This window comes from Chlorocebus sabaeus, chromosome 25, assembly GCF_047675955.1.
Source record: "Chlorocebus sabaeus isolate Y175 chromosome 25, mChlSab1.0.hap1, whole genome shotgun sequence".
Taxonomy (NCBI): domain Eukaryota; kingdom Metazoa; phylum Chordata; class Mammalia; order Primates; family Cercopithecidae; genus Chlorocebus; species Chlorocebus sabaeus.
The window spans coordinates 50940904-50956355 of record NC_132928.1 but is presented as its reverse complement, the minus strand read 5'-3'; the positions used below and the strand labels follow the sequence as shown (position 1 = coordinate 50956355).

The following is a 15452-nucleotide window of genomic DNA, read 5'->3' as shown; positions in this document are numbered from 1 at the left end:
TTTTTTTCTTCTTCAAGATTGTCTTGGCTATGCTATCTCCATTTTATATCTGTAGAAATTTTAGAAGTAGCCTATCAATTTCTGCAACATGGCCTGCTTGCATTTTTGATTGAGGTTTTATTGAACTTATAGATCACTTTGGGAAGAATTGATAACAATATTAAGACTTTCAATCCACAAACATGATACACCTCTGTTTAAGTTTTTTTAAATTTTTCTCGGCAGTACTTTATTTTCAGTGAAGCACTCTTGCATATTGCATATCATTATTTCTAGTAGACAGCCAGTGTTCTGATATTATTGTAAATGTTTTTCCGTCTCATTTTCTAATTGTTTGGTACTGCATATGCAATCGTGTTATCTGAAAATAAAGGCAAATTTGACTTCTTCCTTTCTGACTTTTCTACCTTTAAACATTATATCTAAAAGAATGGTAGAGACTGGAGTAAATACTTTCTTCTCCCAGGGTGGTTAAGCCCAGTCCTCTGTGGGGGAACGAGAATGAGAAGCTGATTTTTCTGGCTGGGCATGGTGGCTCACGCTTGTAATCCTATCACCCTGGGAGGCCAAGTCAGGCAGATCACCTGAGGTCAGGAGTTCAAGACCAGCTGGTCAACATAGTGAAACCTTGTCTCTACTAAAAATACAAAAATTAGCCATGCATGGTGGAGCTCACCTGTAGTCCCAGCTACTCGGGAGGCTGAGACAGGAGAATCACTTGAACCTGGTAGGTGGAGATTGCAGTGAGCCGAGATCATGCCACTGCACTCCAGCCTGGGCAACAGAGCGAGACCACGTCTCAAAAAAGAAAAAAAAGAGAGAAACTGATTTTTCTGATCCTATTAGGAATTGAAGTGGATAGGGTTGAGTTTTAGCTTTAGATAGTTTCAAGTCATCTCTGCTCACAAATGACTCAGGGCGAAATCTGTACTTTGTGTGGTACAGGCCTCTTGCTCTAGTAGGACCCTGGGATCTAAGTCCCAGAGATCCCTCTCTGCTTTCTAACCCAGCTGTCAGCCTCCAGCACTGACACACAGTAAAGAAAGTTCCATTAGGAGTGAATCAGTGGACACAGAGCCAACTCTAGGTTTGAAACTCCTGCGGATTCTAGTCCGTTATACCAGCCCACAAGGTTGTCAAAGCACTGGTTTCTTCTTACTTTAGCAAAATCTGCCTATTGAAGGCTTTATCTTTGCCTAGCCTTGTAGAGATTCAGCATATGCCCTCAGGGGGAAAAAAACTGTTTAAAGGCTGTTGTTGTTTTTTTACTTTGGAATTTAGTTATTTGTGTTCTTTGTGTCCACAACTCTCCAGTGTTTTTAATAAAATGGTTTTCTTTCTAAGTTTATCTATTTTGTTTTCTTGCCTTTATGGCTTTAGCAATGGTTTCTCATGTTCTACATCTGCTACTAGTAGCAGAAGCTACTATTTAGTGTGAGGTTTTTATCATTTTTCTTTTTCTTTTTTTTTTTTTTTTTTTTTTTTTGAGACAGGGTCTTCCTGGGTTGCCCAGGCTGGAGTACAGTGGCACAATCACGGTTCATCGCAACCTCTGCCTCCAGGGCTTAAGCAGTCCTCCCATCTCAGCATCCTGAGTAGCTGGGACTACAGGCACATGCCACCACGTGCCTGGTTAATTTCTGTGGTTTTTGTTTTTGTTTTTGTTTTTGTTTTTGTAGAGACAAGGTTTTGCCATGTTGCCCAGGCTGGTCTTGAACTCCTGGGCTCAAGCAGTCCACCTTCCTCAGCCTCCGGAAGTGCTGGGATTACAAGTGTGAGTCACCACGCCTGGCCTCTGTTTATTCTTACTATGAAGTAGTTATTTGGGCTATAAACTTCCATAACACCCCTCCCCTCTTCACTTAGCACTAAGGTTCACAACAGGCATTGTTGCCTGGCAGTCTCTTGATGGTGGGTGAGGATTATTTCTCTCCTGCCCTTACACTCAGGCTATGAGTCCTTCAGTGTCTCTGCTTTAGGCAATGAGAGTCTCTTATTGGAACCCCCACCACAGGTTAGGCAGGCCCTGGGCAATGTGTCCCCTGAAGCTTGGAAAGCTAACCAGATTTTCGTATGGCCTCCAAGGGATTGCCAGCTTTGGTGTTCAGCTTACATCTCTGGATTCTCCTTCTCTTAGTTTTAGGGCCCTAAGTATTCTTAATTTTATTGCTAGCTTTACAGTGAATTTTCATAAGATGTGTTTCATATCTTACCCAGTGTTTTAGTTATTTTCATTGGAAGAGTAGGTCAAGGTGTCTAATTTGCCAGACTTCTGGTATATAGCCTTTACTAAATTTTGAATCCATTCCCCCTCTTCAACTCCGCTGACACTGACGTGTCAGATCCTTCTCATCATCTCTCACTGTAGTCTCTGAACTGATTCCCTTCCTGTATATGCCACCTTCTGCTCCCTGATCTTTCAAAAATGTAGTACACATCCATAATATCTTACCCAAAGCATTTGGGGTCAGATATATTTAGGAATACACTTTTTTTTCCAGATTTTAGAAAGGTGGTGTATGTAGTTCATATACCATCTGTGGCATTTTCATTGCAATCACCCCCACCTCCTGCTTATGTAATACCTTGAAATCAAACACATTTAATATTTTTGGAGCAAAACATGTAATTATTCACCTTAAGTGAGATCAATAAAGTCTGTCATTAGCCTCACATCAGGTTAGATTTTCCCGCCTAGTGAACTTGAGACCACACTTACCAAATAAACAAAACTTTGACTTTTCAGGTTTGAGATCTCAGAATTGCAGATAAAGGGTTGTGAACTGATACCTGGCATTCAGTTATATCATTCTCAAATTTTAAAATTCTCCAGATCCTCCACTGGAGTTCTTACTGCTCATGAAAGTAAGTCTAGCCTCTAAAGAGGCTTCACATGTAAAAATGGCCCTTTCTGTTCTCTTCTTCTGATACTCTGATACTTCTGATACTCAGCTTCCAGACACCTTCATGGCTTTGTGCTTTTTGTATATTGTAGTCCCTCTTTCTCATAGCCCCTCACTCTCAAGTGTCATTTCTGGAAATCAGAATCTCTCTAAGTTAGAGGCTGATTATTCTGTAGAACCCTACATATACTTTTATTTATAGAACGCTATATATACTTTTGTTCTAGAAATATGCAAATTGGATTTGTATTTGTTTTCATGTCTGTCTCACTAGACTGAAGCTTCTTGATAGGTCTTTTTCATTTTTGTATATGCTATCTAATATGGTGCCTAGTATAATAAATGCTTAAAATACATCCGTTGAATGGTTTCCCAGTTAGATTGTATAACCTTGTGTGAAGATTTATATTATGTTTTGTGTTATTAATTTATTTTGTTTTTATTTGTTTTCTTCGGGCTTTCAATTAAATGCTCTATCCGCAGCATTTTCTAGACCTGGGACTTACCTGGTAGTAGGATTAGGACAGTTGTAAAATGACTAATTTTTAGACATGACTTGTGGGATGTAAGTGTCAGGTAGTATTTTAAAATCTGGGAAATCAGCAATAAATGTGCAGATCTCATGGGAAAGTACTGGGAACTAGTGTTAGGTAGGAATTTTCTGCATGCAGACTGTAAAATCAGTGTCTCAGCATGAATGAGGGAAAAAGGATCTGGGAATTTGGGTAGGAGGAAGCAGAAAATTGAGGAGGACTGTACTGTGAAAGGCAGGTTTCACCCTTGCCGTGGAATAATGGTAGTACTGGATGGGAAACCAAATCAGAATCCTGGATGTTGACCCTTTCTTGAAACTTGAAACATAAAACAGAGGCTTAGTAATAGTTCAGTATAAGGGAGACTGTTTACTAGAAACCAGCTTTCGTGATCATACCATGTAAACTTGATAATGAGACATAACCTTAGTTTTCTTAATATATTACTCAGCTAGAGGTAGATTTATTCCCAGAGCTTGGGGACAATGCCACAGTAGAACATGTAAGTTCTGTTGTGCACCAAAGCAACTTAGTGTAAACATAGTGGGTACTCTAAAGACAGATCTTAGTAATGAAGGTAGTATATGCTGAACACTACCAGTTGCCAAGATTGTACTTGTTAGTCTAAATTTTTCTTGTATTCATGTTGTTTCTTTTTCATCCCTCTCATTTTTTTTTTTTAAATCTTCAGAAACTGTATGAGCTGAATAACCTTCATGCACTTATGGCAGTGGTTTCTGGCTTACAGAGTGCCCCAATTTTCAGGTTGACTAAAACATGGGCGGTGAGTAATATTCTTTAGTTAATGAAAGGTTAGATTTCCTGTGGAAAAGAAAGATGTATTCATTTCCTTTGTAATTCTTATTAAGGTTAATATAATGATAATCGATAAGGATTTTTAAATTGCTTTGTACTCTATTCTTTGATACCTACATTTTTTTTCCTTAAGCAGTGCACTGGGTATAAGGTAATTTTGGGGTGCAGTTTGGTGCTTGGTTTTTGCTCCTTAGAGAATCATTTTTGTTGGAACACTTTCAGTATCTTTGACAACGTAGTGTTTAATATTCAGCTGATGGGAAGGTATAAATACAAAAAAATTGCTTTTAATCATAAAGATTATGCTTTTGGAAAGTTTGAGGAATATCTAAATCATAGGTTTCAAAAAAAATTTACTGATTTCAGTTTCCATTATTAATCTTAAGTTTTTTCCTTAGGAATAATGGAAAACTTGATGATTAACATGGAATTATTTGCTATTGCTGCACATGCTGATACTGTTATGTTAATCATATTTGGTTCTATTACTTACACAAGATCAGAGTATGAATTTTGACCTCTGCAAATTTGTGTATTTTCATATTTGAGTAACATGATACTGTACTCAATCTTTTCAGGTATTTTTCATTTAGATTTTATATAAATAAAATTTTATATTCAATTAAATTTATTTATATTCAGTACTATTCTTAAATGTTAAAGAGCGATGATTTTGTTTAGAATCTATTACATTTTGTACAAAGGATGAATGTGTTTTTAAGGTCCTGTGCTAAAATCATGATTGACTTTTTAAAATATTTTTTTATTACTAAAATATAACTGTTTTTAATTAACAAAGGGCTGCTTTTGCTTTTTATAGTATCTGAAGAGACAGATGTTTCCCATGAAAACCAGTGTAGATTTCTATATTGGAAAAACATTAGTATGGAAAAGCTTATGATCCTTGTTATATTTCTTTTTTCTTTTTTATAGAAACACCTGAGTGTGAAGAGTTTTCTTTAAAAATTCTTTTTAGTAATTATGGCCTTATTGTCTTTTCTTAAAATTTGAATTTCGTGGAGGAATGGAAATGATTATAAATATACAGTTATGAATTATATCTTTAAAGTTTTAGGGAAAAGAATTATACTCTGTGGAAAAAAAATTCTATTTTTATTTTTTGTACCCAGGCTGGAGTGTAGCATGATCATAGCTTACTGCAGCCTCCAACTCCTGGGCTCGGAGGATCCTCCAGCCTCAGCCTCCCAAGTAACTGGACTACAGGCACATGCCACCGTGCCAAACTAATTTTTTAAAAAGTCTTTATAGTGATGGGGTCTCACTGTGTTGTCCAGGCTGTTTTCGAACACCTGACCTCAAGCGGTCCTCCCGCCTTAGCCAGAATGCTGGGATTACAGGCATGAACCATTACACCCAGTCCTATACTTCTATTTATGATTTGGTTTGGTAATGAGGTACATTTTTCTGAAGTTAATTTTTATTTTCCTTGAAGATATTTTCATTGCTTCCCTTATGTATTTGCATGGAAAATAATACTTGTTATTTGGTAACAGCTTCATTATTTATCTGAATAAAACTTTTGATGGTTTTTATTTTAAAATATTTCATATTGTGCTATGCACTCTGTAATTGCTTGACATACAGTAGTGAATGATCTAGACAATGTTCGATTCTCATACAGCTAAACATTCTGCTGGGGAAAAGTAAATTGCAAATAAATAAATGACTTAAATAGCGATAAATGCTCTGAAGAAAAATAGAAAGGAAGGCAGGACAATACTGTTACGTAACATGGTAAGAGAATCTTTGATAAATGACAGTTCAGTAGAGACCTGGAGGAATTGAGGAAACCATTTATTTGGATATCTGGGAGAAGAGAGTTCCAAGTAGAGGTAATAACAAGTAAAAAGGCCCAGATACATTCAAATGGCAGAGTGGTCAGTGTTGACAGTAGAATAAGCTAGGAAGGTACCCGGTGGTAGGAGATTATTTCAAAGAGGTAGCATGAATCAGATAATGGAGTTGCTGTTTACTCATATTCAGAGAGGTATAGAGAAGGACCATTGTGGGCTGGGGTTCTATTTTACACATACTGTGTTTGAGCTGGCTAGTAAACATCCATGTGAACTGTAAGGTCAGAGTTAGATGTACAAGTTTAAGGGAGTGGTTGGGGCTAGAGAGAGATTGTTATAATGATCAGTGTAAACTATTTGAAGCTAGATGGTAATCACATAAGGAGGGAGCATAGATGAAAAGCCCTGGGAGCCTCCAGGATTCCCAAGTAGAGATTGGAAAAATGAGGAGGAATCAACAAAGGAAATTACGGGTAGGACACATTTTTCCGTCAAGTAAAGAAAATGTTTCAGTAAAGATTGATCACCTTTGTCAAATGCTACTAATAATTCGAATAAGGCACAAAGTTTTTGATGACCTGACAATTGGAAAGGATTGGTGACCTCAGGAAGAGTGATTTCAGTAGAGAAGTGGGGTGAAAAACTGACTGGAGTTGAGAGAATGGTGGTGAAGAAGTGGGACAGCATGTATAGAGAATGCTCTTGAGGAATTTTACTGTAAAGGGCTGCAGTGTGGTTTGTAGAGAAATATGGTGTCTGGAAGGGAATGTGAGACCAAAGATTTGTGGTATTTTGTTTTGTTTTTGGAAATGGCATCAATGGCAATATGTTTTATGTTGGTGGCAATAATCTAGTAGAATGAAAAAAATGACAAGAGAATGAGGGATTACACCAGTGATACGCTTGATTAGATGAAAGAGAATTAGATATAGTACTCTAGTGTATCAGTAAGAGGTTATCCATTTTAGGCCAGGTGCAGTGGCTCACCCCTGTAATCCCAGCACTTTGGGAGGCCGAGTCCGGAAGATCACGAGGTCAGGAGATGGAGACCATCCTGCCTAATATGGTGAAACCCCATCTCTACCAAAAATACAAAAAAATTAGCCCTGCGTGGTGGCGGGCGCCTGAAGTCCCAGCTACTCGGGAGGCTGAGGCAGGAGAATGGCATGAACCTGGGAGGTGGAGCTTGCAGTGAGCCGAGATCACGCGACTGCACTCCAGCCTGGGTGACCTCAAAAATAAAAAGAATTTATCCATTTTAACAGCAGAGAAGGGAACACATTTAGTTACAGATGCAAGTAAGTTGGTAGATTTTGTAGTGGGGTTCTTAGAAGTTCTTCTGATTGTTTTGTTTCCTCAGACATAAAAAAGCAAGGTCTTTAGTTGAGAGTGTTATGGGAGAGGTGTTGGAGGTTTGAAGAAAGAGGAGAGGATATAAAAGTCATCTGTAGAGTGTGAGAGTTCATTAACTAAGAAAACCTAATAGGTTTGATAGATCTTATGTATCTTTAAAGTAAAACCAGTCAGCAGAGTTATGTATTCTCCAGCCAGGTTCGGATATTCAGCATAAGCTTTCAATAGTGCCAAGAGTTGTGTTTAACCAGAGTTGGGATTTTCTGAGGCTTTTATACCAGAGGGGTTAAGGGTAGCACAAGAGGTGAAAGACAGAAAATATGAGTTGTTTTATTGACAGACGAAGAAACTAAACCAAGTAAAAGGAGGGAGATAATGAACAGTGAAAAGGTAGGCTGGTCACCAGTTTGAAAGCCACAGTGGAGTCAAATAATCACTGGATTCAGAATGAGAAAGGGAATGAAAGCTAAGGGTGGTAGAAGATAAGATCGTTGGAGCAGAAGTCCAGAAACTAAGAAACCAGAATATTGGGAGTATTATCTCCATGAAATGGCAATCACCAAGATTTATGATAAGAATAATTTCGGTTCATGGATTTTTTTTTTCTCCAACTACCAAAATCTTTAAGATACAGGGGAAAGATGACTTGTAGATCTATAAATGACAGTAACATTAAGTGTTGTAATCTAGGGTTCTCTTGTTTAATATGATAGCCATTAGCTACATGTGGCTATTAAACTTAAATCACTAAGATTAAATAAAATTAAAAATTTTTTTCCTTGATCATACTGGCCACATTGCAAGTGCTCAGTAGTCACATGTGGCTAGTGGCTATCATGTTGGACAGCACGGGCATAGATTTTCACCGTCGCACAAAATTCTATTGGACAGCACTGACCCTAGTGCCTTCACCTTAAGAGAAGCTGGAGGATTTTAGGGAGCAGGGTGAGATAATGAGCTGGAAGAAATTGTGAAGAGTAAGGAGCAAAGATTACACCTAACCTACCTCCAGGCATATGTTACAAGGTTTATAAGAAAAGGAAGGGAATGCTTACAGAAAATGTTAAGGATGGGGATTTTGCAGAGGATGGACGATGAATTCAAGAGGATACAGTTGGAAAGGTTTGGGATGATTTTGTTTTGTTTTAACCGGTAAAGAGAATGTACCAAAAAGACAACAACATTCTATATAGGGAAAATATTAGGAGCATTTTCTTTAACATCAAGGAAAAGGATGCTCAATTTCACTGCTGTATTCAACATACAATTGCTATTGTATATGTTTTAATGTTCGTAACATCATTATTCACAGTAGTCAAAAGGTAGAAGCAACCCAAACATCTATCAGTGGATGAATGAATAGACAAAATGTAGTATATACATACAATGGAATATTCATCTCTCTTAAAAAGCAATGAAATTCTGATACATGCTGCACCATGAATAAACCTTCAGACATTATGCTAAGTGAAATAAGCCAGATACAAAAGAACAAATACTGTATAATTCCTGTAATTCTACTTATGTGAGGTACCTAGAGTAATCAAATTCATACAGACAGAATCTAGATTGGTGGTTGCCAGGGATGGGGAGAAATGGGATTTGGAAGTTATTATTTAATGAATATGGAGTTTCATTTTGAGAAGATGAAAAAGTTTTAGATATGGATGTTGGTGATATCCTTGAAATGGCCACCTGAAAATGGTTAATTGTATGTTATGTATATATCTTACCACAGTTTTTAAAAAATAGTTTACTTAAAGTGGTTGACTATATGAACAATACAAAATCGGTTATATTTGAAACAACAAATATTATTTAAAAGGACATCATTTACAATATCAACAAAAGAAACAAAATATCAAACAATAAGTGGAATAAAATGTGTAAGACCTATATGCAGAAAGTTATAAAACTTTACAGGAAGTCATTAAAAAAGAACTAGAGGAAGCAATAGCCTGTGTTCGTGGATAGAACTATTGGAGTTCTAACCAGTTTTTGGAACTGTAAAATAAACTGAATGTTGCTAAATAAATGAATTTAGTAACATTCCAAGATATAAAATCAACATACAAAAATCAGTTGCATTCCTGTACATTAATAGCGAACTATCTGAAAAATTAAGTTTAACCAAGGAGGTGAAAAATCTATACACAGAAAACTATAAAACATTAATGAAAGAAATTGAATAAGATACAAATAAATGGAAGGGTATCCTGTGTTTGTGCATTGGAAGAATTCATAATGTTAAATTGTCCATACAGCCCAAATAAATCTACAGATTCAGTACAGTCACTATCAAAATTTCCATGACATTTATCACAGAAATAGAAAAAACAGTTCTAAAATTCACGTGGAATCATAAAAATCTCAGAATAGCCAAAGCAATCTTGAGTAACAGCAAAACTAGAGACATCATACTCTCTGATTTTAAAAATACACTGTGAAGCTATAGTAATCACAATATTATGGTTAGCAAAAAATAGACTTGTAGACCAATGGAGCAAAATAAAGAGCCCAAAAATAATACACACATTTGCAGTCAATTGATCTTCAACAAAGATAACAAGAACACACAATGGGGAAATGATAGTTTCTTCAATAAATTGTGTCAGAAAAACCGGATGTCCACATGCAAAAGAATGAAACTGGACCCTTACCTCATACCATCTGCAAAAATGAACTCAAAACATATTTAGTACTTAAACATGACGCCTGAAACTGTAAAACTACTGGAAGAAAACACAGGGGAAAAGCTTCTTAACATTGGATCTGGACAACAATTTTTTGGCTGTGACCCCAAAAGTACAGGTAATGAAAGCAAAAATATACAAATGGGATTGCATCGAACTAAAAAGCTTTTGTACAACAAAGAAAACAGTCTATGGAATGGGAGAAGATATTTGCAAACAATACATCTGATAAGGGGTTAATATACAAAATACAGTCATATATGGCTTAACGCTGAGGATACTTTCTGAGAAATGTGTTGTTTGGTGATTTTGCTGTTCAAACGTCATAGAGTGTAATCACGCAAACCCAGATGGCATAGCCTACAATACACCTAGGCTATATGGTACAGCCTATTGCTTCTAGACTACAAGCCTATACACCATGTTACTGTGCTGAGTAGGTAGTTATAACACGGTGGTATTTATATATTTAAACATGGAAAAGGCACAGTAAAAAATACAGTATTATAATCTTATGGGGCCACTGTTGTGTATGCAGTTTGTTCTTGACTGACAAGTCTTTATGCAGCACATGACTGTATAAGGAGCTCAGACAATGTGATAGCAAGAAAACAACCCAATTAAAAAATGGGCAAAGGATCTGAATAGACATTTCTCAAAAGAAGACATACACATGTCCCACAGGTATATGAAAAGGTGCTCAACATCACTAATCAGCAGGGCAATGCAAATCAAAACCACATAATACATGATCTCACACCTGTTAGAATAGCTATTATCAAAAAGCCAAAAGATAACTTACAAGTATTGGTAAAGATGTGGAGAAAAAGGAACTCTTGTACAGTGTTGGTGGGAATGTAAATTGGTACAGTCATGGAAAACAGTATGGAGATTCCCCCAAAAATAATAATAGAACAATTACATGATCCAGCAATCCCATTTCTGAGTATATATCCAAAGAAATTGAAATTGATATGTCAAAGAGATATCTGCACTCCTATGTTCATTGCAGTATTATTCACAATAGCCAAAATATGGAACCAACCTAAATGTCCATTAGCAGATGAATGGATAAAGAAAATGTGGTTTATATACACAATGGAATACTGTTCAGCCTTACATTTACAGCAGCATGGATGAATTTGGAGATCATTATCCTCAGTGAAATAAGCTAGATACAGAAAGACAGATGCTACTATACAGTTTCACTTATCTGTGAAATCTTAACAGGCTGAACTCATAGAAGCAAAAAGTAGAAGAATGGTTGCTGAGGTGCAGGGGAAATGTTGGGTCAGTAGGTACAAAGCTTTGGTTATCTAGAACAGGGGTAACCAAACCCCGGGCCGCTGACAGTCCGTGGTCTGTTAGGAACCAGGCCATAGCAGAAGGTGGGCAGCAGGCAAGTGAGCATTACTGCATGAGGTCTGTCTCCTGTCAGATCATCGGCAGCATTAGATTCTCATAGGTGCGTGAACCCTGTTTGTGAACTGCACATGTGAAGGATCTAGGTTGTGTGCTCCGTATGAGAATCTAATGCCTGATGATCTGAGGTGGAGCAGTTTCATCCCAAAACCTTTCCCCATTCATTTCATGGAAAGATTGTCTTCCACAAAACTAGTCGCTGGTGCCAAATAGGTTAGGAACCCACTAATGGAGAGAGAATAAGTTCTGGAGATCTAAAGTACAGCATGAGGACTGTAGTTGACTATAGTTAATAAGACTATATTGTATGCTTGAATTTTTCTAAGAGAGTGGATCTTTTTTAATTTTATTATTTACTTATTTATTTATTTTTTTATTTTTATTTTTTTGAGATGGAGTCTCGCTCTATCACCCAGGCTGTAGTGAGGTGGCGCAATCTTGGCTCACTGCATTCTCCACCTCCCGGCTCAAGCGATTCTCCTGCCTCAGCCTCCTGAGTAGCTGGGATTACAGGCGCCCACCATCTTGCCCAGCTAATTTTTATATTTTTAGTAGAGGCAGTGTTTTGCCTTGTTGGCCAGGCTGGTCTCAAACTCCTGACCTCAAGTGATCTGCCTGCCTTGGCCTCCTGTAGTGCTAGGATTACAAGCTTGAGCCACCATGTCCAGCCTGAGAGAGTGAATCTTAAATGTTCTTACTATACAAATACATAAGAACTAACTAACTTTGTGAGATGATGGATATGTGAATTAGCATGATAGCTTGATAATAATTTCATTATATATATATATGTATTAAAACATGTACACCTTGAGTATATGCAATTTAAATTTGTCAATTATACCTCAGTACTGCTGGTAGAAGATTGATTGTAAAGTATATATGGAAATTCAAAGGTTCAGGAATAACTGAAGAAGACAATGGAAGTTGGGGACATAAGCATTTGCCCTAACAGATGTCAGGATATACTATATTCTTTGGACAGTGTATGATTCTTGCAGTTTTAGACATATCTACCAATGAAACAGAATAAAGAACCCAGAAATACCTCCTTGTTTTTACAGGATTCTGATATGTGTATGACAGAGATGGCATTCTAAGTTGAAGAAATGAGGGACTGTTTAATAATTGGAGCTGCAAAATTGGTCACCAGTTTGGGGAAAAAAATGAAATCAGGCCCACTACACCATTTACAAAAATCCTTATGACTCAAGGGCTTAAATGTGAAATGAAAAACTTCAGTTTTTTAGAAGGAAAAATATATGTGAATATCTCTCTGGTTTGGCTGAATAGATTTCTGGCTTGGGATAAGTAAGGATTTTTTAGATAAGATACAGAAAGCTCCAACAATGAAAGAAAAGATAATAAATTTTGTCATGTTAAAGTAAGAATTTCTGTTCATCAAAAGATATCTTAAAATTGAAAAGAAGATGCAGTGGGGGGGAGATACAACAGTTGTCCAACTAGAATGTGTCCAACACAAGAATTTGCATCCAGAGTATATAAAGAACTCTAACAAAGAAAAAAGGGAAAAAAATAGAAAAATTAACATTATAAAGGTATTTTGAAGAGGAGAGGATACACACAGAAGCAGTGAAAATGAATGAAGTATGGCTTCCCACAACTTCATGGATGAAGCTTTAATATCACAATGTTAATGAACAAAGTAATTGCCAAAGACTAAAAATGAAATAAAAGTTAAAAGGGAATAAAATTTGCCAAAAATGAAATAAAATTTGAGGGGAATGATAAACAGAACATTCAGAGTAGTGGTTACTGGTTACCTCTTAAAGGCAGTCAAGGCAATTGGATGGAAGGTGAGTCATGTGTATTCGTTATAAAGTTTAAATCCGATTGAGTGTCACAAACAAAAGATTATAATTAATCTGCACCCCAGGTCTAAGATGAAGTATTCATTTATGCAGATACACACATTCATACATATTGTGTGAAGATACAAATCAAGTTGATGAGGAATAATCTGGGAATTTGTGTTTCCTGGGGTGACTGACATGAGCAGGCATTCATCTAGGTTTTCCCCCAAAACAGATTGTGGTGGTAAGGTGGTGTCAGATATCTGGTCAGGAACATGTAGAATTCTGTGTGTCTCCTATTTCGTTAATACCAATGAAGGTGTGAAGAGCCTTGCCCGCATTTGTCATGCTCTTGGTGCCAAGGACATGTGGAGTTAGAATACTGTGAAGTGTTTTGGCCCCCCCTGCCCTCAGCATTTTTTGGAGGGGAAGATATAGTAAAGTGACTTTATAAAGATGACATTATAAATATCAAAAGAAAATTTGAAAAGAAGAAAGAAAATCAAGACTTCTCAGTTAATAGAGTTTCTGAGCTATCACTCAGGAAATACCTATATTAACATCTAATGAGTTCTTTACATACATATTCTTCCTCTAGTCTTCTGGAAACAAGTCTCTCCTACCACAGCTCGGATTGAATTCTATTTATCTGATTATTGATTTATTATGAAAATTACAAAATCATGTTATTTTTTATGTGTTAGACCATATAGTTTGTTACAACAGTTCTGTGTTTCAGCTCTGGCAAAATTAGTTATGAGTTCCAAGTAATTTGTTTCTCCTGATATTGTGCCAAAGTTGTTGAATGATTGACTTGGGGAAAAAAAAAAAGGCAGGTTTATCATTATCCCTGTGTCACATAGCTATATTTTACATATCCAAATACTTCCTTAAGTGGGAAAGAGATAGTTAGATTTACAGGCAACAAACAAACATTTGCACCTAATCTTGAGGCTGCTAATCAAGTATCTTAAAAGTGAAGTAAGAGAAAATTGTAAAACCACTGTTTTAGACCATGGAATATCCATCTAAAACATTAAAGCAAAGGACCCCTTGACATTGTATTTTGAAGAGGGAGCAATACTGTTGAAACATTTTTCTAATACAGATTATCTGAAGATAATCTGCATCTTTGAGCCTCTGAACAATAGATCCCAACTGTACTACTTATAATACTAGAAAGAGTAGTGGATTAGGTGTCAGAATACTCTTATCTCCAGAACCAGAATATAAGACCCTGAAAAACAAGGACATACATCTTTGTGAGTGAGTAAGAGAGAGTATTGTATTCCACTACTTGCTAACCTTGTGATCTCAGTCTCCTCATTTCTAAATTAATACTCATACTTTTTTGTTAATCTCATAGGAAAATTAGATGAGACTTATATAGGTGGAAATGTTTTGCATGCTGTAAAACAACACCAATATTTTAATATGAAATAAAGTGAAATCTTTAGTAATGAAATGGAAACTTCATATGTTTAAATAAAAAAAAATTTTTTTCAGTCTTTGGAATGATTTGAAAAACTATTTCCTGAACCTTTTAGTGAACACCATTGTGGGTGACTGACTGCTTTTTTTTTTTTTTAACTCCCCTTGATTATTTACATTGATCTTATAGGGCACTTACTACAAATCTACCTCTCAAGTGTCTTATAACAGTATCTTTTAGTTATGCTGTATGTTATATAGCACTGATCAAAGAGAAGAAAATGTCAGAAATCAAAAAATGTAAGGAATTACAGGATTTTACGGTTATTAGGACTAGCCATGACTAGATTTATCAAGAAAAAGGGTTAATCACAAAATTTGGTGTTTATTTCTTAATGATTATGCAAGAATGATCTTTATCTTTGAGGTGGCAAGGGACAGTTCATTAAAATACTTGGACATTTGAGCTAAATATGAATGCATAATTTTCCAAAATTAGGAAGGTGATTAATAAAAATTGATTACTTTAAAATAGTAAACATGAAAATGTTATAATTTATTACTTAATTTTATGAACATACAAAGGATATCTTACAAATAATGAATTTGGATTATTAATAGACGAATCTGATTTTGTTTTATTTATATACTACAAAGATATAATTAAAGAAGA

General features: G+C 36.1%; 1 protein-coding gene across 3 annotated transcripts in view; it reads left to right on the top strand.

Moving 5' to 3' along the window:
* RALGPS2 (Ral GEF with PH domain and SH3 binding motif 2) overlaps positions 1-15452 on the top strand; it is a 182867-nt gene that overhangs the window by 85784 nt on the left and 81631 nt on the right. For all 3 annotated transcript variants that reach the window (XM_007989357.3, XM_007989356.3, XM_037985901.2), the window contains one exon: positions 4128-4220. In XM_007989357.3, the coding sequence (XP_007987548.1) occupies positions 4128-4220 (93 nt within the window). The remainder of the gene's footprint in view (positions 1-4127; positions 4221-15452) is intronic.